Source organism: Macaca nemestrina, chromosome 20 (genome assembly GCF_043159975.1).
Source record: "Macaca nemestrina isolate mMacNem1 chromosome 20, mMacNem.hap1, whole genome shotgun sequence".
Lineage (NCBI taxonomy): Eukaryota > Metazoa > Chordata > Mammalia > Primates > Cercopithecidae > Macaca > Macaca nemestrina.
Window position 1 is genome coordinate 15602340 of NC_092144.1, and position 24791 is coordinate 15627130.

Here is a 24791-nt window from a genome sequence, read left to right on the forward strand (position 1 = left end):
ATTCAAGGAAAAAATCTTCCTTCCCACGGTTTGCACAGAAGGACTCGGAGACAAACTCCCCGACAGCCCACCCTTGCGGCCTGCCTGCCCCCGCCTGTCCACAGGGTTCCACCAGGGTCACCGTCACATCCTTGGCTGACCTCTGGCCACCGGCTGCAGGAGATCCTTCCAGACTCTCCCCGTCTGTGTGAGTCCATCTAAGAGGCCCCTCCTCGGGGCTGGAGGGAGAGCTGTCCTGGGCTCTATTAGGACTCACATGGATGAGAAAGGCGGGAGGGCGAGGCCTGGTATCAGTCTCCTCCTGTGGCCTCAAATCAATTCACTGTTAGCCCCAAGGCCCAGTTAGCAAAGGGGGGCCTGGGATCTGGAAGGGGCGCACACGGACTATCTTTGCCAAAACTTGTGGGCAAGCCATGCTGGAGACCCTTCCCTAGAGGGGTAGCACCCAGCCCACGCGGGCAGGACAGGAATGTGGCCCCTCTCCCTCCGACAGCGCCTGCCCTCTCAGGGCAGTCCCCATGTGTCTCTCTTTCTCTATCCCCAGATGTCCCTCCCACCTTCAGCTCTACTGCAGCCTCCTCCTACCCCTGACCTCCCCGGGGCTGCAGAGAGCAGGGTGATCTGGCCCAGCCCGCAGCCCCCGGGCTGGTTCCACTGGCCTTGAGGAACTGCCTCACACCCCCACCTCGAGACCGCCTCCCATGCAGGGCCCCTCCTGGTCCCAGGCATGAGCCAATGGGAAGCCAAGGCCTCGCTGCAGGGTCTCCAGGAGTTGCCCCCTTCCCTCTCCTAAGGCCCAAGGGACAGGCAGGCAGCTCTGGCTGGAGGTGGTCAAGTGAGGCCTGCGCAGGCTCCTGTGAACCCCAGGCTGTCCACTGGAGCAGAGGGGGCTCCTGAGCAGGATGGAGGGTGGGCGAGGGCCCCTCACCTCCACCCTCCCGTCCCTAGAAGCCTCGTCTCCCTATTGGCTACCCACCAGCTTGGCTCCCTTCCCTGTGAGCCAAACCCACCCAGCAAAGTGGGCTCTTAACACAGGTAGGCCCCAGCACCCTGCCCAGACTGCCTGAGGGCTTCTCCCACTTGGGGATGACACCCCAGTCTCGTCCAGGTGGCACCTCCTTCCCCAGGAACCCCCAAACCCAGGGCTTCTTTCCCGGCTATGCCTTGTCCCTCCGCCTGGAAGGCGTTCCCACCCGGAATCCATCACAGGTGGGGGCCTTCTCAGGGAAGAAATGGCAGCCCCTTCCCCATCAGGCCTGCGTTCAGCTCTGCAGCCCAGCCCTGGGGCTAGGAGTGGCCCTGGAAGATGGCGGGGGCACGGTGGCCACCCCCTTCAGCCTGGCACCGGCTGCTGTCAGCCTGTTTCTTAATCCAAGCAAAGGGCTGTGTCCCCCCAGCAACTGTTCATATGTTCAAGTCCTAACCCCTGTGTCTTAGAATATGACCGTATTTGAAGATAGCATATTTAAAGGGATAACTGAGTTAAAATGAAGTCAGAGGGTCAATGACCGTCCTCACTGAAAGAGTTTAGGACACAGATCTATGCACAGAAACAGCCATGTGACGATGCGCCAGGCCAAGGGGAAGCCTCAGAAGAAACCAACCCCGCTGGCGCCTTGATCTTGGACTTTGAGCCTCTAGAACTGCGGGACAATCCATGTCCACTGTTTAGGCTGAGACAGAGCAAGTGTGAGCAGGCAGCCACCAAAGCCACAGGCAGGGGCGCCCTGGTGGACAATGTGACAGTGTCCTGCACCCTAGAGCCTGTGGGTTTGCAGCGGGGAGAGACAGTGACCTCAGCCAGTCTCTGGAGCCCCTGCCTGCCTCTGCCCAGCCTCTCCCTCCACGGGAAAGCCCCCCCATGCCAGGGCCCCTCACCACTCTGTCTGCTTCCCGTGGCACTGGCCTCTGGCACGGCCGAGGGTCAGCTCTGTGAATAGCGGGCCCAGCATACTCATACAAATGCCAGCCAATACTGCCCCATGTCCCTGGTGCCCTCCAGCCCAGGGCTCGCCACAGTGGGCTTCAGGAGGTCCTAGTGAACCAGGTGCCACCTGTTACAGATTCCACAGGTCTCCAGGGACCTGGGGCCCCTTGGAGCAACACCCTGGGGAGCAAGAAGGGAATAAAGGCATCTGGCCTTCCTGGTTTGCAGGAAACAGCGATGTTACTGTGCCGGCTTGCCTATTTATTTTTCCTCGAATACCTATGTGATATGGATCAAATCGCAAGATTCTAGCAGAGGAAACAGGAAGTGTTTCCAGGGGAGAGGCTCAAAGTCCCAGGACACGGTGTAGCCCCCTGGGACGGGCAGCAAGTCCAGGATGGACACTGCTTGATTTCTCGAAGCCGTTCCTGCAGGGAATGATGATCTGAGGCAGATCTGCAAGTATCTGGAGAGGGGTGTAAAGGGAGGACGCCCCAGCCAGGCCCCCAAGAACAACCGCCACAGTACCGAAGGTTCAAATAAATCAGTCATTTTTGAGCTGCTTTTCTTCTTCTTTTCAATGAAGATCTGCCTCCCTTGGTCTGGGGGGTTTAAAAAAGAGACTGGTTTTTGGGAGGAGTGGTTAAGAATTCTGCCTGCTACCATTTCAAGCTGAGGTTTCTGATACGCAGAGATGATCGGAGATGAAAAGCTTCGTTCACACCAAGAACTGCCTGTGCCTGGTTTTGCTCTGTTGCCGAAACCGTTGTTATTTAGAAATCATGACTATGGTAATACGAAACCAGGGCATATCAACTGCTGGCCTCTTGTTTTCAGAAGGAAAAAAACAACAACAACCACCGTTTTTTTCTCAGTTGTTAGTGTTTGTGCTTTGGCAAAGAGGCGATTTTGGACCTGACATGTGTGAGGTCGGCCGAGTGCCCGGTCCAGCTCTTGACCTTGCTGATGACCGGAGGCTTTGTGCAATTAAAGCCCCCAGCATCACTGCAGGGCCACGGCCCTCAGCCCAAAACTTCCCACTTTTGCTCAGCGATTTATTTTTAGCAGCTGTATTTTTCAAACCTTCTAGGTCTAGTTCCTGCTTTTTATGTAACCACTTCTGCTAACTCCTTAATCGTTTTTTCCGATTTTCTGAGGTGTAGCTTATCTCAAACGTGACAAAGTAACTTTAATGTGCCTCTAGTCCCTAAAGCAAAAGCTGCAACGCGCACCCACGGCGGGGTTTCATACTTTTTCATGGCTCCAGAAAACATGAGTAAGGAGACAGCTTTACTGATGTGCATTTCAGAAAAGGGGACGGAAATCCTGAAAACGAGACCCAGAAAAGTTGGTATAGAAACATCTGGGAATGATGGCATTAAACCGGGTATCAGGCATCATACTGGCACCCGGTTTGATGCCATCATTCCTAGATATTTGCGGCGGGAACTACCGGGGCCCACAGCAGACGGCAGTGAATCGAGACGAATGAAATTAAAGACCCTCGTGGGTGTGCTGACTGCCTACCGCAGGGAGATTTCATTAACAGGGGGCAAGGGATACAAGATTGAAGAAAAGGCAAAATAGAACTTATTTTCAAACCACAGCAGTTTCAACAGTTACCCAAGCGGTGTACCGAAACCACACACAGGACTGACTTTAGCAAAAACAATATGAACCAAATGGTTTACCACAGTGTGTGCTGTTAAAAAAAAAAAACACACACACAAAAAATTGGTGGCCGGCTCCACCCTGATAGAAATTTCTTTAATTCTCCTATTTCTGCTATTTCTCAAGCTTCTTCTCGAGGTTGCGCACGTCCCTAGCACCCGGGATCGGGGCTGTGATGGGCTGGCTCTGCTGCACTAGTGTTCTTGGTCAGCAAAGTTTTTCGGGGTTCTGACTTTTCTATCTTGCTTTGCAGGAAGCCCTCCGCTTAAAAGCATCCTCAAGAGCTGGGTGCAAAAAAAAAAAAAGAAAAAAAAAACACAAAAAACAAAAAATAAAAAAACCAATTGAACAGAAATATACAATTGCAAACCCTAAAAACGGCGAATGCTATAAAAATCTTGGAAAGGAAATTCCCTTGGTTTAAATTTTTTGCTTAGGAGGAGAATAAAAGGCTTGTGTGAGGTAGGGTCTTAATCAATCCGATTAATAAAAATATTAGAAATAAACATGTGAGAGAGAGAGAGAGAGAGAGAGAGAGAGTATGTGTGTGTATGTGTTTGATGCTGGCTAGGTTCTATTTACACAGTGCTGCACTTGGAAAAGGCAGTTCTGTGGATGAGAGATAAATACAAAACAAAAGAAAACAAAAAAATACAAAACAAGGGTTTGTGGTCCGGGCAGCTGCCCACCTTCGCTGCTATCCTATACAACACAGAACCATCACACAACTGTCACTCATCCTACACAACAGTGAACACACACAGAAAAGCATCATTTATCCTACACGACGGGACACACACACACAACCATCACTGATCCTACACAACAGTGGACACATACACACAACCATCATTGATCCTACACAACCGGGGACACACAGCCACAAGCATCACTGATCCTACACAACGGGACACACATCCACAAGCATCACTGATCCTACACAACAGGGGACACACACACACAAGCATCATTGATCCTACACAACACGGGACACACACCCACAAGCATCATTGATCCTACACAACAGGAAATGGCCACACAACTGTCATTCATCCTGCACAATATGGACACTCACACAACACCCATTCATCCTATACAACAGAGGATGCCCACACAATTGTCATTCATCCTGCAGAACACAAGACACCCACACAACTGTCATTCACCCTACGCAACAGGTGATCCCACACATCTCTCGTTCATCCTGCACAACAGGCACACCCACACAACTGTCATTCATTCCACACAACAGGTGATCCCACAAAACCATCATTCACCCTACACAACACAGACACCTACGCAACTGTCATTCACCCTACACAACCGGTGATCCCACACAACCACAACTGTCATTCATCCTACACAACACAGAAGCTCATACAACTGCCAGGCTTCTGAGTCACACTGCATAGGAGAGCAGTGGCCCAGCTGGGGCACCACCCCAGCAGAGCTCATCCAAGGCCACTGATATGTCTTATTCCTCCCTCCCCATCCTGCCAGAAGAAAAGCTACAGGGAGAGGGGAGAAAGAGAGAAAACAGTATAGGTTCTAAAACTCATCACTGCTGGGGACTTGTCTTGAAAAAGAGTGCTTTTCCCTAACACACGTCAACGTCTTCCTCTGGCTCCCATCTAAGACGCATGAGGGGAGTTCGTTTTTTACAATATAACACACGGGACTACATAAGGGACCCGCAGGCTGGGAGTCCTGCAGGCGACAGCCCCGCGCGCGCTCTGCCTTAGATCAAAGCTGTGTCAAGCAGCACAGCCCTGGGAGATAAGAATCTGAGGTCCCTGCGATCGCAGCGTTGAGATTTTCCACTAAAAATATTTACCAAATTTTGAGAAAATCTGCTTCATGCATTGAAGGGAACAGGATGAGGTTTGGTTCTGAACTGTTGAGAAAAGCTGAACAAATATTTACTACGAGCCACTGGTGGCCGGTGTGTTTTCCTGCCCTGTGAGGTGTGTGAGGTGGGCAGGGGGCTGTTGAACCCGATGGCTTCGGCCTCATCTTGCCATTAAAAGAAGAAGAAACGGGGGAGAAGGTGCCGTGCTTTGGGGTCCTCAAAAGGCAAATATCATTTGAAGTGAGAAATAACAATTTTCTAGAGGTTACCACAAAAGGCTCCCATGATATTTACATAAAACCTTCCAGGCAAGGGTTGCTCCAGCCCTGGAAGAAAAAAAAGGGTGTGCGTGTGCACACGTGTGTGTGTGTGTGTAGGGTGTGGTATGTGATCTGGAAATGAATTTACAAATCACAAGCCAGTCTTTGTGACAAAAATAATACAGACTGGCAGGTGTCACAATTCTGCCTTATTTGAAAAATCGCATTTGTTCTCTGGCGGGCACCTTTGACATAACCTGCGTGAATACCCCTGGGTGTCAGCCCCATCCTCTGGGGGGATTTCCAGGGAGAGATGCTATCTATGCATGAGCCAGGCACAGGGAGCCCTGACGGAGCAAGGGAGCCCAGCTTTGTTCCTCCCTACGGAGACTGCCAATGTCACAGATGCCACCTCTGCAAAGGGTGGGAGGGCACCTTGCCCACATGTAACAAGATCCCTGAGCGCCGTGCAGCGAGTCTGAGAGCTGGTTAGGGGTCGTGCATGGAAGGACCCAAAAGAGCCCCTGGGAGGGAGGAAGTGAGGCGCAGAGCCCACGAGGAGCTCCCATGGTGGGGGACACTTGGGAAGGCATCAGGTCTGGGGAGGGGCTGCCACTTTTGCTCTCTTTATGGTCAGATCCCCCGTTGCCCGAGTGCATGTGCTATTTTGCAGTTAGCAGTGGCAGGCAAGGGGTGCTGACTTGGGGCTTTGAATGGGAGAAATGAAAGATGAGGGGCCATATTCATCCCGCCAGAAAAGCAGGGAGGCGGTGCCCAGAGCTGCAACCGGAGCCCCCTTCTGAGGCATCTGCCCCGGCCCTCACCTCCCTCAGGTGGAGCCTCCGCCAAGCAAGGGGTTGAGGTGTCCTGAAGGCAGGTATACCCGATGTCCCCAGGGCGACGGCTCCCATCTGTTCACACCTATACTCAGATGCTGGGGTGGGAGCCCAACCCCTCTAGGCTTGCACCCCACCCCACAGCCCCCCAGGCCCCAGCATTTGCACCCCACTGAACGCCAGATGATAATCAAGTCACACAACACTCCCTGGATCCGCCTCTGGGTACAGTGTGCCCAGGTAGGCAAATGCTTCTATTTTCAAACTCAGTGGTCTTTACAGAACAGAAAGTGCTCCAAACGGCAATCTGCCTGCAGTCAGTTTAAACATACAAGGCTGACATTCCTCCCTCTCAGAATGGGACCGTTCCTTGGCACTGACAGCGGGTCTCACCCAGCCCTAGGACAGACTTTCCAGAGGGCTCAGAGGGAAGCTCCGAAGCTTCCTTGACCACAGCAGTGCTGGGGGATGGGGGCGTGGGCAGGAAAGAGGGACTCCGCCTCGTTGGTCGTTTTAGGCTCCTTGGGACCCCCTCCCCACCCTGGCTGGCAGGCAAGTGCCAGAATTTTCCAGGCCCCTTGAGATGGTGGAACCACTTGTCCCATTGTAGAACTTCACATGTACCCACCGGATTATCTCTCTGAGATCATCGTGGGAACGGAATTAAAGTAGTTAAGTTCAAGGCTGAGGTGCTAACCGCAGGGTTCAAATGGAAATGCCATTTTTAAAGTGGATCTTGTGCAATCGACAAAAGGTTTTGGGACCCACATGGGCACATGACGGGGAGAGGTCACTGAGCCCTGGTTTCGATGTTGGCCTGGCGTTTCAGAGGCGCGGGAGAGCTGGCAGCACTTAGGACCTCAGGGCTTCCTCGGTGGCTGCATCCTGTGTGGCACTCCCCACAGGGAGGTCAAGAACCCACGGCCACCCTGGGTGGACGCCACACACAGGTACGGGAGGGGCTTGTTTTGCAAGGGGAAGAATGACTTTTGTCTTCTTTTGGTGAGACAGCTGTTCGAATCAAACAGGACAGCCGCTGGTTAAACTGGATCTCATGTCACTTAGGTAAAAGCTGTTCGTTAGTGCAATTGTGGGGAGGGGGTGAAAAGACATCATGCTCATCACTATCACCTATGTGGCTTTGTTTAGGAGGTGAAAAGGTCATTAGCAGTAATAAAATGATCATTAAATTTGGGAGAGGTTAAAGGTGACTGGCTGGTTAGTGGTGGAAGTGCACTGGCTGGTGTCACCGGGCGCTACAGGCAGGAACCGCAACGCAGGGCTGCGCTGGCAGGAAGTGGCAAGGGTGGGGCCGGTCGCAGGATCCCACTATCGCAGCGGGGCTGAGGCCCAATCACTGACACCCACACAGCCGTTTCCTGCACTTAAAAAAAAAAATCTGTTTCTCTCTTTGCAAATCAACAACTTTTACCTAGAAACTCTTCAGCGGTGAGCTCTGACTGATCTTGATCTCCGGTCCGTTGCAGAAAATACACCATTGTTTACCTGGGGGAGGTGTGTGCCATGGCTAACTTTAACCTAACTCTAACTGACAGGTTTCGGCGGCCTGCCGGGTCTGTGCTGCATCTGCCTGAAAGAAACCAGTTTCTTCTGCCCAAAACAGACAGCTGCTGGTTATTTAATACCTTGATATACCTTTCTAGAAAAGACCTCCAGACAAGGAGAACTTAAGTGCCCACACCAAAGCTCCATGCATGCTGCAAGGGATGGCCCTTGGTGGTCCCCCAGAGTATGCTTTCTGGCTTAGATCGAGACAGAACTGAGTATGTGGCCTTGAGAGCAGATGGCCAACTGTGGGCTACTCAGGTGTATGCTGTGACCGGAACTCTCCCTTGAGGAACCTCTGCAGGTTCCCAGGTGGAGGGGTCCACCTGTGACTGTCCGGGTCAACATCTGTCTGCCTGTGCACCCACACCACATGTCGGCCACACCAAATGTCAATTTCACCACAACTGAGCTTTCAACAAAATTTAAAAAGCAGTTCCCACGGAATTTGAAAACTGCAGCCTCTAGAACACAAGAGACAGCACCAAAAGCCACACGTGACTCAGACCCAAACTCACATTTGGTCCTGTATGAGCAATGACCCACAGAGGACCCTGGAGCCCTCTTTGACGTTCAACTCCCTGCATGCTGACTTTTTTTAACGGAAAAGATTTCCACTAAACTGTGACCTCACAGGGAGAAAAGGGCCCCATTAATGACTCCCGGAATGTGTGCAGCCACCTCAGTTGCCCAGCCTGTCTCTCCTGGAAAAGGTGCCCATGGCAGAAGCTTGTGTCCCGGTCCCTGTGCCCCAGGGTGGCGATGGGGGCTACAGACCACACACGGCACATCACCATGCAAGGTGCTTCACCCACACACCCACCTGCTAGGCCTGAGTGGATCCCATGGTCGGGCAGGAAAACTGGGGCTCAGGGAGGTTAAGTGACCCACCTGGGGCCTCCCTTTCCTCCAACGTCCAGAAACCAGCCTGATCAAGCAGTCTGCTGGATTCTAGCAGGACTGGCCGCCCAGAGGACAGAAGGAAGCGGCCTCAGTTCTCCTGTCCTGGCCTCACACGTCAGCCATTTCCTGGTACAGAGGCCTAGCAGGGCTCTAGAAACCTCTGGGTGCCCTGGGACGGACAAACCCTGGATGAGAGCATGGGACATCAGACATGTTCGATTTGCCAGGCGGAGAGATGACAGAAAAGCTTGTTCCTTCACTGTGATTTTCATGAGTGTAGGTGTCACGCTGTGTGCATGATGTTTAAGACTGCTCGCTGGACAGTCTATGGGTCCTTCAGTCTTTCTGTCAGTCCGTCTGCCTCCACCAGCTCACGGCTTAACCGCCAGGCCCACAGGGGCTCCCATCTCACCTTCCTCCTCACTCAGCCATGCTGGGACCCATGCATCTTACGCAAAGCCATAGCATCTGGGAAGCCCTGGAGTGACCAGGGGCAGGTGGCCATCACTGTGTGCTGGCCGTGTGGTCTCCCTGAGCAGAAAAAGGCTGGGGTAGCAAGAAAGGCAGAAAGGTGTTTTTTTTGTTTGTTTGTTTGTTTTTAAGAAAACATGAAGTCCAGCAGTTTGAAAATGTTGGACTTTATGCTTTCTTAAAAAAAAAAAAAAAAAAAATCACAGACTACATTCACTATCTCCTGTCTTAAAGCCAAGAAAACGAGAGATCTGCCTTGTGTATTCCTGGCAAACTTTCTGAGCATGACTTCACTTGACACTCATTTGCTGACTGCTCTTGCCCACAACCAGAGAGGCCTCCTGGGCTGCACGTGGGTCTGTGCTGTGTGGCCAGGAACCGGGAAGGGAATTGTGCAGAGCTGGGCTCCGATTCCCTTGACCAGAGAGCCAGGGTAGGGCGAGCAGCTTCCTTCGCAATCCCCCAAAGAGCCAAACACTTCTCCCCAACATATGACTCATCAAAAGGTCAACCAGTGGGTCATCTGTGGTGTTCGGTGTTCTGATTGTTAGAGGTTAGTACGGAATCACAGCACAAATAATGCTGCAAGCTCAAACGGCAACCACCACACGGTCTGTACCTACCACCCAGCAGCGTGTACAATGCAGAATTTTTCTGTTCAGCCATTGCTTCTGGGTAAAAGAATCAAATGAGAAATATTTAGGCCTCCACACAGATCTGCAGTTGCTCCGGACTTAAAATGCTGCGCATGCATTTGCTGTTTTAGAGAATGTTCTGAAGCTCATGGCTTGGTTCCCGTTACTCCTATCTTGGGGCAGGAGGCAGGTCACTGGGTGTAGACCTGGCCCTGCTGCCACCTTGCTGCGTGACCTTAGGGAGCCCCCATGACCTCCCCCCTCCCTTTCCTCTTCCAGGAAATGGGCATGGCCTGGCCTGTCTCTCTCACGGGTCTTGCTGGGACCTAGTGCGAAAAGAACTGTGCAGGCGCCTCCTAAGGGCCCGTCGAAGTTAATATATCTCTGCAGAACGCCGAGGGGCACAGCAACTGTCAACCACAGCAGAACAAAGATGCAGTGGCCTGCGCCACTAGCCAAGGAGCCCAGGACCCCCTGGGTCTCAAATTGTGCAACAGCTCCCTAAAAAGCCTCAACCCTGAAACTGGCCCAAGGAAGTCACCCAAACCCCTGGTATCAAACGTTCTACTTTTAACAAGCATTCTTTTCTGCTTTCGAAGCCCACAGCACACTAAGAGCAGAAGCCAAGGTGGGGTGGGTAGGCTTGCAGGGGAGACACAATGGGAGGTGACAACTGAGGGAAAGTTCAAAGGCGCTGGGTTTAGGTACGTGGGGAGGCGGGGGTGGCGGTTTCCATGAAACACTGAAAATGAAGCTTTGCACCTGTGAGCTGTTGAGTGGGATGGCTCCTCCTCAGGGCCCAGCAAATACGGCACTGCTCGGCAAGTGTGTGCACCCATATGAGAATACATGCACATATGTGCAAATGTGTGTACATGTGTGTAAGCACAAAGAATGCGCATGCATGTGCACATTTGCATGCATGCATGATGCAGTATCTGTGTACTGCTCACCATCTGTGTACTGCTCACCTGTATACATGTATGTGTTCACATGTGAATATGTGCATGTCTCAATGAATGCATGCACATATATAAGCAAGGAGGGTGCTCACGCCCAGCTGTTATCTATGAGAGCACGTGTGTGTGCAGGCATGCACAATGCAGTATGTGAGTGCGTGCTGCTCATCTCTGTGAATGTGTGTGTGTGTTCACAAGTGAATATGCACACATGTCCGCAGATGCATATAAGCATGGAGAGTGTGCATGGAGGGGGTGCATGGGAGAGTGCGTGCGTGCATGCATACGCGTACATGCAGGCACATGCGAGAATACTCGTGACGCAGTATGTGTGTGAAGGCATGCTCACTTGTATGCACGTGTGTTCACATGCAAACAGGTGCATGCATGCATGTGTCTGCAGGCGTGGAGGATGTGTACACAGGGTACACAAGTGCATGCAAGAGCGTACATGTGTGCATGCACATATATGCATTAAAAATACATGGCCGTACGTGGGAATGTGCACACGTGTGTGCGCCAGCTGTGTGCATGCATTGTGATTACGCATATATGTGTGTGTACATGTGTGCTTCTGCTCCCATCTTTTAGGCAAGTGAAGAGGCCCGCTGCCATTCCATCAGGAGGCCAGCACGGATCCCTGAAGAGCCACTGCCTCTGTGTAAGGTACAGGCGGCCTCTTGCAGATGGAAGGGAGTCCCTTTGTTGTTTTGTTTTTCCTCCTCTTGATGGTAAATGTCTTTGATGTGTGGCTTACAGAAATGATCTCTTTACCCATCTGTATCTGCTCAACAGTTCACAGAAAATCTGCTCTAAATCCACACAGCCCATACTTGGTCATACTTTTTCTCCTGACTCATCCACGAGAAAGCCAACCTGGGCACTCCTGAGAGAAGGCCATGGCCAGCCCAGGGGACAGGAGGAGAGAGCCGGTGTTGCAGAAATAACTTCCCCTATGTTCACCTCTACTGACAGGTGGCCCATGTGCAGGACCGAGAGTCACTCGTAACTAGTGAGCTGGGGGCACGCGGAGCCTGCTAGGTCCATTCCAGGACCTGCGATGACACCGGGGCTGCAAAGTGAGGCCAGCGGCAGATTCCGGGGGAGGGGCAAGTGCAGGCAGGAGGGTGAGCACCGCTTCCCTCGCTGGAGCTGATGGAAAGGGCTCGGGGGCACACCCTGTCCAGGGAAGACGGGTAACAGAAGGCATGATCCTGGGAGTGTGTGGGTCTCCTGTGGCTGCCCACAATTCGACAGTGTGGGGAACACTGCCTGGAGGCTAGAGAATGGGAGGCATCCCAGACCGGGGCACAGACGGAATAGGCAATGACCGGGTAGATAAATGGATCAGGGAGCTGCAGCGACTCCTTCTGCCACTTGAAGCAACAGCTTTCTGTTTGAGAGTCTGGTCAACTGGCCGCCAGCCTACCTCTATCACATGAGAGAAATTCCACGTGTGAGTTAAAGGGCTTCAGAATCTTCAGGGGATCCTTGAGGGCCAAGGTTAGGAGACATTGGTAGCACCGGCCATGGGGAAGAGGGGCAGGGCCTGTAGGAAGCCCCCTCCTCAGAGCCATGCGTCTAGATGCCTGGGCGAGCTGGGGCGGAAGGGAGCCCCGAGCCATCCTGCCTCCTCACATCAGATGCCGCCAAGGACAATTTCCCGCTCCCTCCACTCTCAGTCCTGAAGCAGCTGGGAAGGGGCTGGACCAAGAAGTGACTCCTGCTGCCCTCACCCCCCAGAGGTCCTCCTTGAGCACAGACAGGGAGAAGGATGGAAGAGAAGAGGCCGGAATGGCCACAGGGCTGCCGGCCATGACTGGCTCCTAAAGTGTAGCCGGGGTGTCGGGGTGGCACTGACATGCTCGGGCAGAGGCTGCATGAAGCGCCCCCGGTCACAAGGGTGGCTCTAAGGCCAAGGCTTTGTGCACTCCAATACAGAGCCAGACGCCCAGGGGCCCACAGGACGAGGCGAGGGCCAGCAGGCGGGAGGCACACACCACGCACACATGGCGCTTGCATGGACCTGGGCGGCTGGGCCGGGAGGACCCTCTTGCTCCCCACACAGGGTCCTGCGGCATCTGCTGCTACTCTGGGCTGGTGAGCAGGGGGGCCCTGGTCCCCCGCCATCCTGCACCGGCAGGCGGCGGCTGCGAGAGAAGAAAGCTTACTGACCGCTGGGCGGTTTAGGCCGTGGAGGAGCGGGTTTCTTCGGAGGCAGAGCAGGAGTGTCCTGTTTACTTTTAAAGGGGTCATCTGAGAATCCTGCCCCTCCCAAGGAGGAGGTGAAAGGGCCAGAAGGTGGGGGCTGTAAGAGAGGACACGAAAGAGAGGCAAAAATAGTTGTTAAAACAAAGGTGACGGATGTCCACTGAACAGACGCTCATGCTCCAAGGGCCCTGGCGAGGCCTCCTACCCTCCGGACTGCACATCACGGCCTTGCTCGGATGTGGGGTCTCTCTCAAGCCCCGTGCTTTCCTCCACCCTCAACAGCAGGGGCCCTCTGGCCTGTGGGTGATAAGCAGAGAGCAGTCCCATCCCTCCACGGGCTCCCAGCACCAAGGGCATCCCCAGCCACAAGGGGCACACTGGCTCTTTCCTGACTCCAGGACTTGGCACGCAGGGTCCCTTGGGCCTCCTGCTTACATTTCAGAGGCACGCCCCACCCTCACCTCTGTGCTGGCTGTGGTGCTTGGCGCATGCCCTGCTGTGCCGCCTCCCCACTGAGCTGGCTGGTGTGGTCACTACCTTCAGTTAGTGATGGGCAGCTCCAGGTGCTGGTTCAGCTGGCACCAGACCTTCCTCCTCCATGCCTCTGGGCTGCACACGAAGCACCCGAGGTGGGAGCGCACCCTCACATGCCCAGCCCACCCCCACTGGTCAGCACGCCCACACCGCCTCCACTGGGCTCTGACCACCTCTGGCCTGGACTCTCAGCCAGCCTCCATCACACCCATCCACATCCTCCACCCCACACCTGCTGCCTCAAACCCAAATCGGACCACATCCTCCAGCTTAAAGAGTGAGACAGTCAGAGACAGTTATAACAATTGGGTAGATGAATGGATGGTGGGTGGGTAGATGAATGGAATGGTAGCTGGATGAATGGATAGACATATATGTGGATTAATGGACAAATGAATGGCAGGTGGGTGGGTGGGTGGGTGGGTGGATGGATGGGCAGGCAGGTAGAGACAGGGAGGCAGGTGGGTGGTAGACACGGAGGCAGGTAAGTGGCAATGTCTCGCAGGTAGGTGGGTAGGCACTTCCTACGGGGAAGCTCCAAGCTCTCATTAAGGTATGCAGGGACTCTATCACTGCCCCGGCCGCCTGAATTTCAGGCTCACCTCTGAAGTCACCCCTCCCTTCACAATGCCTCCTTAGTCCCCAGAACCCACTGCACCCCCAGCCGCTGACTCAGCCTCCTGTTTCCATGCTTTGCACACTCAGGTCTCCTGCTGGGGAGCTCGGCTCACCTCGTCCACCAGGAACCCCTCTCCTTGCTCAGAGCCTGGCTGGACCCCACTTCCGTCCCTCAGAGCTCTCCCAGGGCTCTCCCTGGGGCCACTTCCTGCCACCCATGCCCGCACTGCTTACTGAGCCACAGAGACAGGCTTCCAGGCCTCTCCCACCTGGAGGGCAAGCATAGTACCCTTCCAGGCGCCTGCTGCCTCCAGGCCTGTGATGAGCAGATATTAAGCGCTGCCACCTGGAGGGATGCTTGTCCCTCACTTGGAGCGCCGGTGCGGCACAAGGGAGCCAGGGTCTCCATCAGCCACAGAAGGGCTGGCGCATCTCAGGCATGTGATGGAAGGGGCTGGGGTGTCCCAGGAGGGAGAAAATCACTTTCTATGGGCAGAAGATGGATGAGGAACCACTCTTACTAAAACAGAAAATAACTAAGTGTGTAATAAAATAGAAAATAACTACATTTTTACTAACAGAGGAAACACATTGTTACAAAAATGCAAAATAACTAGGAAATTATAGGACAAAGAGATAACATTGAGACAGGAAACAAAATGAACGGGCAGAAATAGGGGTAAAAATGGTCATGTGTTCCTGGCTGGGCGCAGTGGTTCACGCCTGTAATCCCAGGACTTTGGGAGGCCCAGGCGGATGGATCACAAGGTCAGGAGATTGAGACCAGCCTGGCTAACACGGTGAAACCCCATTTCCACTAAAACTACAAAAAATTAGCTGGGCGTGGTGGCGGGCGCCTGTAGTCCCAGCAACTCAAGAGGCTGAGGCAGAAGAATGGGGCGAACCTGGGAGGCGGAGCTTGCAGTGAGCCGAGATCCCACCACGGCACTCCAGCCTGGGCGACAGAGCGAGACTCCATCTCAAAAAAAAAAAAAAAAATCATGTGTTCCTCCAAGAGCATAGAAAAGAAAGATCAGAGTGGGGCAGAGATGGAGGGAGGGGCCCGGGGTCTTTAACTTTCTCCCCAGCAGGGCAGGCCTAGAGACAGAGAACAGGTCAAGAGCACAAAGGCACACTCCCAGGATTTCCCTCGAGAATCCAGATGCAACAGATCGCAGATATGGGGGAAAAGGTCTAACACCACCTCCAGCAGATGGTCCTAGAGGTATGGCCGCCTCTGCCTCCAATGTCTAGTCACACCGACGCAGCCGACTAAGGGTCCAGTGTCTAGTTATGCTGACACAGCCATCCAGGCCTTCAGCGTCTAGTCACACCAACGCAGCCGTCTAAGGCTCCAGTGTCTAGTCACACAGACGTGGCCATCTAAGGCTATAGCATCTGGTCACACCAAGGCAGCTGTCCAAGGCTCCAGCATCTGGTCACACAGATGTGCCCATCGAAGGCTCCAGCATCTAGTCACACAGACACGGCCATCTAAGGTTCCAGCATCTAGTCACACCAATGCAGCCGTCTAAGTCTCCAGCATCTAGTCACACCAATGCAGGCGTCTAAGGCTCCAGCATCTAGTCACACCAGTGCGGCTGTCTAAGGCTCTAGCGTCTAGTAACACCAATGCAGCCCTCTAAGGCTCCAGCATCTAGTCACACCAGTGCAGCCATCTAAGGCTCCAGTGTCTAGTCACACAGATGTGGCCGTCTAAGGCTCCAGGGTCTAGTCACACAGATGTGGCCGTCTAAGGCTCCAGTGTCTAGTCACACAGATGTGGCCATCTAAGGCTGTAGTGCCTAGTCACACCAATGCAGCTGTCTAAGTCTCCAGCATCTAGTCACACCAATGCAGGCGTCTAAGGCTCCAGCATCTAGTCACACCAGTGTGGCTGCCTAAGGCTCTAGCGTCTAGTAACACAGATAAGGCCATCTAAGGCTCCAGCATCTAGTCACACCAAAGTGGCCATCTAAGGCTCCAGTGTCTAGTCACACCAATGCAGCCATCTAAGGCTCCAGCATCTAGCCACACAGACGTGGCCACCTAAGGCTCTGGCATCTAAAACATAGACGTGGTCATTTAAGGCTCTAGCGTGTAGTCACACAGACACGGCTGTCTAAGACTCTAGTGTCTAGTCACGTAGATGCAGCCATCTAGGCTTCCAGCATCTAGTCACACCAATGCAGCCGTCTAAGGCTCTAGCATACAGTCACACAGACATGGCCGTCTAAGGCTCTAGCATCTAGTCACACAGACACGGCCATCTAAGTCTCCAGTGCCTAGTCATGCAAAGGCAGCCATCTAGGCCTCTAGCATCTAGTCACACCAACACAGCCATCTAAGGCTCTAACATCTATTCATACAGACGGGGCCATGTAAGGCTCTAGCCACATCGATGTGACCATCTGAGGCTCTAGCATCCAGTCACACCAACGTGACCGTCTGAGGCTTTAGTGTCCAGTCACATCAATGTGGTGGTCTAAGGCTCTAGCAACTAGTCACACTGATGTGGTTGTCTAAGGCTGTAGTGTCCAGTCATACCAACGTGGCCATCTAAGGCTCTAGTGTCTAGTCACACCAACATGGCCGTCTAAGGCTCCAGGGTCTAGTCACACAGATGCAGCCATCTAAGGCTCTAGCATCCTGCCACACTGACGCGGCTATCTGAGGCTCTAGCTTCCAGTCACACCAATGCAGCCATCTGAGGCTCAGGTATCTACTCACACAGATGCAACTCTCTAGGTCTCTAGCATTTAGTTGCACAGACATGGCATTTAGGCCTCTGGAGTCTAGTCAGAGACATGGCCACCTGTGTCTCTGGCAGCTAGTTATAGAGATGCAGTCATCTAGGCCTCTAGCATCTAGTTACAGAGATGCATCCTTCTGGGCCGCTCGCGTCCTGTCACAGACATGGCTGCCTTGGACCTTGTGTAGTCCTAGAGTCGAGGCTGCTCAGCCCAGTCAGAGCCACATCAGAGACAGAACAGGGAGGTGACCCCTCTAAGAGGCAGCCTACCCATTCCAGGTCCCCCTGACGAGGGCAGAGGCAGATGCCCTCAGGGAGGGGAAGGGGCCCCAAAGGCTCCTGCACAGATGACCCCGCCAGATCCCTTCCCTGGGCTTCACGCCGCCCTCTGGAGCCGCCCAGGCAGGAGACACTCGCTCTGTGCTGATCTTCTCACCTAATAGGCCCAGTTACCTGGCAGGGGGTCCCACAGTCAGCACCTCTGCCTTACACACAAGGAAACTGAGGCACACAAAGGAGGCGCAGCCTGCCCAAATCACACAGCAGGTCCAGGTCTGCAGCAGATCTGGGACTGCCACATCGTCTGCCTCTCAGGCTGGGGCCTCCAGACGCTGCCCTCAGCTGCCAAGGGCCACCCCAGTTGTAGGTCCAGGGCCTCATCCTGGGCAGAATGTTCTGCCCAGGCTGGAACCTCAACCCTGCCACCTACTCAATGCCCTGTGCCTCGGTTTCTTCATCTGTAAAATGGCAAGAGTGACAGAGCTCGGAGGGCTCCAGGAAGAAGGGAATGAGGTGACATGTGACAGGCATCCGTCCACCCACTGGCACTAGGTAAAGTTGGCACATGGACTACACGATAATGATCACACCAAGTACGAAGCCGCGACTGGAATCTGGGAATGCCCCACCTACTGCCCCAGCTGTCCCCAGGCCTGTCTGAGACACGAGGGGCAGGGTTGGCTTGCGGCTTAGCTTTAAAATGGGCCATTTAGGATCGGCTGTTTGGGTAAGAATCGGGGAAAGAACACTGGCCCGTCTGTGGGTGCTTCTGCCATTCACGGAACACATCCCTGGGCCTAGGACCCATGCAAGTCCCCCGCAGCCTGGGATGGGCAGGCGAGCAAGTCTAGATGGGAAGTGGTGTGACCGGCCGGGCCTTGTCCTCCCTAGACGTGTGCTGGCTTCTGGGCCACATCTCCAAACTCGGAGTGGAGCCTCGGTCCCAGTGGCTGCAGTGAGCCTTTCCACCCTCTGCGTTATGTAGTAAGACCCGGGAAAGTAAAACCACACTCAGCCTGGACATCCAAAGTTGTAAGACCTGGTGACACACTCAAATCAGAGCCGCCTGACCCTCAAGGCTGACTGGGGACACCTCGGGCCAAGCCGGCTTGGCGCCTCCCATGTGTGTTTAAACCCACGAGGCCAATCGGCAACTTGCGAGGCGACAGGCTTCCAATAAACGCCTGGCACTGCCTCCGCAGTGAATCAGATCACTCCTAGCGCCAGAACGCCCGCGTCATTTCCGAATCCCAATTTTCATGACTTCAAGTTTCCCAAGAAGCCTCCTTGGGGACTCAACTCTTTCCTACTCAGGCAGCGGCTTCAAGGAAAGTTGCTATTTTTAGAAAGGTTTCAGTAAAGCTGTCAGGGGCTCTCTGGGCTCGGCAAGAGTGAAGTGTGCTTAAAATAAAAGGAAGACAGAAAAAGCTACTATGAAAACCAGCTCTAAGAGAAACACACGTTTGAGTTCACCAGTTGAAGAACTGCTTCAAAACAAAAGACTGAATTTTTAAACAGCAGCCCTAAACATCAACGCACAGCTTTAAACGATGAGAAGTTGCTAAAAATGGGCTGACGACTAACCCAATATTTCACAGATGGCTTTTTTTTTTTTTTTTTTCAGGGCAGGGGAGGGTGAAATAAGTTGGACTCTTGTTTTTATTCTCAAATGCTCCCTGGAAACATACTTTGGGGAGTCTGTTTTTAAAGCGAGCTGATGTCACGTAGGTTTGACACTGTCTAGAAAAATCTCTTCAGGTGAGGGTGGGGCCTCAACTAAGAGTGCAGGCCCCAGGAGCCTCCCAAAGGAAACTTCTAGAATTAGACTCTGGGCTGTGACTCTCCTCAGCAAAGCCACACAGAGGTAAGGTGCTTCAATTCAGGGACTTACAAAAGGGCCTCCCCGCCCTGCTCAGATGGGGAAAAGTTGATGATGGTTTGTTTTTTTTTTTTAAAAAAAAAAAAAACACCTTCTTGCCACTTTCATTTCCCTTAGCATTTTATTTATATCCACAATGTTGTTCTTGAAAAACAGAAAGGTAACCAAAAAGGAAAAACCGAGTTACAAGGTCAGGGTTGAGCTCAGAATGCGGCTGTACAAGTGTCATGAAGGCAGCTGACGGAACGGTGGAATCAAAACAAGATAGTATTGGAGACCCATTTTCCACAGCTCCGTCCAACTCTGTCCTAGCCTGGCACCGCCAATAGGAAGTGAGACCAGCTCTGAAATCACAGCTGCATGTGTGTGAAGAGCCCCTGGTTTCAGGGCCCAAGGACAGGCAGAGGGCGGTCATTAGACCCCGGCCCTAGTCCAGGTTCTGCTAGCTCCCCGCTCTCCACTCACAGTGAGAGGAGGAAGCCAGAGCCAGCCTCCCAAAGGAAGAGGAGTCCATATGCGACAACCAGAAATGACCAGGACCCCTGCCTTAGGGACTGCTGCCACCGTGTGGCCAACGTTTTCTGCTTTCGGGAGATGGTTTCCTGCCTGCCCAGGAGCCTGTGCAGCGGCCCCTAAATCTCCTTCCCCTGGTGCCCTCCTGGCCAGTCCCAAACCGTGTCACAGTGTGGCATGTAAGGGATGGAGGCCTTCTCCGTGTGCTGGAAGGAGGGGGTGCCACACCAGGGCCTCTGGGCTCCCTCTGCCCAGGCTCATCTGTATAAACACACACCCTGCCTCGGTCAGAAGTGGGATTTGCTGCATCGCCAGGGCACTCACACACGCGTCTTTGAAAACCTGAACAGAATCTCAAGTGCTTCTCGGAATCTGTGTTCTGTGATCACAAGTTGCGACCGCTGCCAACCACAAGATGCCCAGAGACTTGTTTGCTCCACCAGCTGAGTGAACACGGGGCAGCCCAGTCACACTGGCACCTGGGGACCCGGGCATGGGGCCGGCGGGGTGGGGAGCCCCAGGGGGCCTCATGCCTGGGGCATGCATCTTCCAGGTACTCCTGGGGCTCCCTCCCCTCACCACCTTCAGGCTGATAGCAGCACCCACAGACACTGGGCCCAGCTGCTCCAGGGGACCCCCCCCACCGGCCACCCCTTACCACCTGGGCCATGGGCTCTAGGAAGGGGGCTGTATTCTGCTTGTGGCCACTGCCTCTTCCCGCAGCGTGGACGATGCCTGGGCCTCTGCAGGTGGAACGTGTGAGGAAAGCAGGCCCCTGCAGCCCCCCGAGGACAGAGCCCATCCACCCCTGCCTGGGGGCTACCAAGAAGGGACAGAGTGGATGCAGGTGTCAGGGACGGGGCACACCTCACCTGCTTTTCTTCATTCCTGCCAAAGAAACACGCTCCTGGCTCAAACAGGGAGATATACAATTCACAAGGAAGCACAGTAGTGCCTCAGCCCCGGCCTCTTTCCCACTCACCATGGCCCCCATTTCCAACTTTCCAGCAGTTTCTTCTGGAAGGCACCTCAGTCGTAAGGGGCTTCTATTGTTATTTTTTGACTTGTTCATTCTGGATGTTCCCTGTTGAATTCTCTATGCTACCTTAAAGATTAGCTCCAGCCACACTGCCAGCCCCTGGAGAAGCCCTACAGCTGTCTGGGACCAGAGTCACAGTGAGTTCAGGTCACCGTGTGGTGAGGGCCGGACGCAGACGGGTCCAGTCTGGTAACGAGTCTCGCTGCTGTCCTCCTTCAACAGTTCACTCCTCACCTGTGGATCTGTCTGCATTTATTCACGGAGGCTGGCCCTCACTTTTCAACACCCCTCGAAAGTTCTGTCACACGGGCGGCTCCGAAAACTCGCTGGCCCGCTTTCCCCGGATGCCTTGCACCTGCGAGTCTGCTGCCCACGGCCCTCTTGAGACGCCTGTGCCCAACGCCTTCTCGAGTTTCTACTTGGCCATGGCAATCACTTCACCATCTGAGACCCGATGGTCGTGAGACACCAGTGGGAGCCGGGGGAGCCCAGGGCACTTTTGCCACTGGGATGAGTCAGGGCTCACCCTGAGGGACTGAAGTGCATCGGATCACAGCCATGGGTGCTTTCCAGGCCTAACCTTGTATTTGAAAGGTGCCGGGGAGATACATACGTGACATGAACAATTACGCCTGGCAGCCCACACCATGACAAGAGGCACAAACACACTAGCAGAGGCGCGGGAGCTCCGTGGAGGGCTTTACCTTGGACATCTGGCTGAAGTCAGCAAAGCCTTCAGCACTATTGAAGGACCCACTTCCGAAGGGATCTAAGGTTCCAAAGGGATCTGCAATTGGCACCAACAAAGTCAGAGTTACAGGTCTTTAAGAGACACACCTTCTGGGGTGGAGGGAAAATGCTAGATGGCTCCTGAACCAGGAGACTCAGGAAGGCTGCATTTATTCATTAGACACGCGTGTCTGCATGAAGGTCCCTCAGCAAGGCCTGCCTGCCCACGCTGGCGCGGCGAGACGGTTTCTCACCGTGATGACCGCTCTGGGAGGGCCAGCATCATTCACGGTCATCGGAAGAGTGACAAGTTGCTGTAGGGGCATGGCCCCTGGGTCCTGCTGGGTCTCACTGGGTCAGGAGGGGAGGAGCAACTCCAGGGTGACCCGCCACCCACACGATTTATGCAGGGCGGTGTCTTTGGATAGAGGTTTTTGCTGTGTTTTCTCCTCTGACCTGGAAGGGATTTGCCTAGAGTACTGGATATACTCGCTTATGATCCGCCCCGCACAAGCTGCAGGACCAAGCAGGGCCTGTTCCCAAAAGAAAGGGGGTGTCCACAGATGCTCCCATTGCGTAAAGGCTCGAGTGTGCATCTGCGAGTTCTACACTGTGAGATGGGGTTCCTTCAAACACAGAACCCACAACACAGGCCAGTACCTGGGGTCAAATTTTGGATTTCTTTTAGGCAGAAAACCCAAAGATACAAACCAAAGATTTATAAGGAGGAGTGAGTAACAGTAGTTAATATCACTGGTGCTATTACTGAATTCCTACTGCGAAAATTCCCTTCCAGAAAGATGCCAGCGCGTGCCGTGCCTGGGAAGAGGAGCAGCAGCAGATGCTTGTTTTGGCCTAATGGGCTCAGGCCAGGATCTGGGTGCCACTGACTAATGACACAAACACAGAGGCCACACTGGCTTTGGGAGTGAAAGTGTTAACTGGGCGGGGAGGGGAGGCTCTGCTACTGCCGGAGGAATAGTCAGGAAGGAAAATAAGCCATGGGTCTCACCTGATCCTTTTGAGGAGACACTGGAGGATGAAAAGGGATCACTGGATTCAAAGGGGTCGAGCTGAGTGAAAGGAGAGAGGAAAGAGTAAAAAGCAGTTCATTTGTTCCATCACCCATTCATTCAACCAGACTTTCCTGACGTTGAAGTACAACATCCAGTGCCAGGCCGGAGGGAAAGTGGAATGATTAAAACTCAACCCAGGCAGAGTAAAATCGCAACAGATCAACCCTTCTGCATATAGCACCTATCGACCTGGACAGAATACCCGCAAAATTACAAATACAAAAAGCAGTGGCCTGAAGGCTGGGAAGTGAACAAGGCAGGGAGAAGACTTTGGAGGAGAATTTGAATGTGGCAGAAGAACACAGCAGGAGGCTGAGTTTCCACTCCACCAGCTACAGCAGGAGAGCACAATGCGGGTGCCTAAGATTCTGGTAGAATCTGAACACCGGAGGATGGAGCCCAGAGACAACCACTCCCGGGAAAAGGGAGGGGAATCAGGATGGAGGGGCAGAGATGTAAGCCCTGAACTTCATGATCCACTCTCCCCCTGTCTCAGGCTGGTCCCTGCCCATGCAAGCCTGGGGGGACTCAAGGCAGCCTGCAGCTGAGGCCACAAGAACTGAGCCGGGATTGGAGCTTCTGCCATCTGCTGGAGAGTGTCTGCAGTGTGAGTGCCACCAAGTTAACTGCCTGCTGAAACAAATCCATTCCTGCTCTTTGGAGAAAACAGACTACAGTCTGGACACAGAACACTCACCATGCATCAGATACATTTCTAAACATACAAAGAACTGGAAAAATGTGACCAATTCTCACCAGAAAAGACAATCAGCATAGCCAATCTCAAAATAACCCAGATGGTGGAACTCTGAGACAGGGACAACATAAAACGGTGATTATAACTGTGCTAAATGAGGAAAAGGAAAATACACTTAAAATGAATGAAAAGACAGGCGACCTTAGCAGAGAAACAGAAAGTATACAAAAGAAACAAATGAAAGTTCCGGAAATGAAAAAGTCTATCTACAATAAAAACTTCATCGCCGGGGGCAGTGGATCACCCGAGGTCAGGAGTTCAAGACCAGCCTGGACAACATGGCAAAACCCCGTCTCTACTAAAAATACAAAAATTAGCCACGTGGGCGAGGCACAATAGCTCACACCTGTAATTCCAGCACTTTGGGAGGCCAAGGCAAGTGGATCACCTGAGGTCAGGAGTTCGAGACCAGCCTGGCCAACATGGTAAAACCTGTTTCTACTAAAAATACAAAAAATTAGCCGGGTGTGGTGGTGGACACCTGTAATCCCAGCTACTTGGGAGGCCGAAGCAAGAGAATTGCTTGAACCCAGGAGGCAGAGGTTGCAGTGAGCCGAGATTATACCATTGTACTCCAGCCTGGGCAACAACAGTGAAACTCCGTCTCAAAAATAAATAAATAAATAAGCCAGGCTTAGTGGTGCATGCCTGTAATCCCAGCTACTCAGGAGGCTGAGGCAGGAGAATGGCTTGAACCTGGGAGGTGGAGGTTGCAGTGAGCTGAGATTACCCCACTGCACTCCAGCCTGGGCGAAAGAGCAAGACTCTGTCTCAAACAAACAAACAAACACTCCATTAGGTTAGCTAAATAACCAGTAATAAAAGAAAGAGTAAGTGAAGTTGAAAACAGAACAGTAGAAATTACTCAATCTGAAGAAAAAGGAGAAAAAAGAATGAAAAGATAAATAAATAGAGCCTCAGGAACCTGTGGGACAATAACAAAGGGTCTAACATCCATGTAACTGGAATCCCAGAAAGAGAGGGGAGAGAAAATGGGGCAGAAAAAACAAATTAGGAGAACTGACAGCTGAAAGCTTACCAAATTTGTTTTGTTGTTGTTGTTCTGAGACGGAGTCTCGCTCTGTCACCCAGGCTGGAGTGCAGTGGCGCAATCTCGGCTCACTGCAACCTCTGATTCCCGGGTTCAAGCGATTCTCCTGACTCAGCCTCCCAAGTAGCTGGGATTACAAGTGTGCACCACCACGCCTGGCTAATTTTTGTACTTTTAGTAGAGACGGGGTTTCACCACATTGGTCAGGATGGTCTTGAACACTTGGCCTCAAGTGATCTGCCTGCCTTAGCCTCCCAAAGTGCTGGGATTACAGGA

The 24791-nt window shown here is 53.2% G+C and overlaps 1 protein-coding gene across 14 annotated transcripts in view; it reads right to left on the bottom strand.

The window, feature by feature from the left end:
• LOC105492908 (epidermal growth factor receptor pathway substrate 15 like 1) overlaps nt 1–24791 on the bottom strand; it is a 127216-nt gene that overhangs the window by 16050 nt on the left and 86375 nt on the right. For 4 of the 14 annotated variants that reach the window (XM_011760441.2, XM_011760803.2, XM_071085942.1 and 1 more), the window contains exons 20-22: nt 22644–22704; nt 21607–21689; nt 13253–13385 (exon numbers count right to left, since the gene is read on the bottom strand). The exons of 1 other annotated variant lie outside the window; for it this stretch is intronic. In XM_011760441.2, coding sequence (XP_011758743.1) covers nt 13253–13385; nt 21607–21689; nt 22644–22704 — 277 coding nt within the window. Of the gene's footprint in view, nt 1–6712; nt 7555–10106; nt 10155–13252; nt 13386–21606; nt 21690–22643; nt 22705–24791 lie in introns of those variants that run through there. 9 more of the 14 variants (XM_011760495.3, XM_011760315.2, XM_071085944.1 and 6 more) reach the window with 5 other exon arrangements.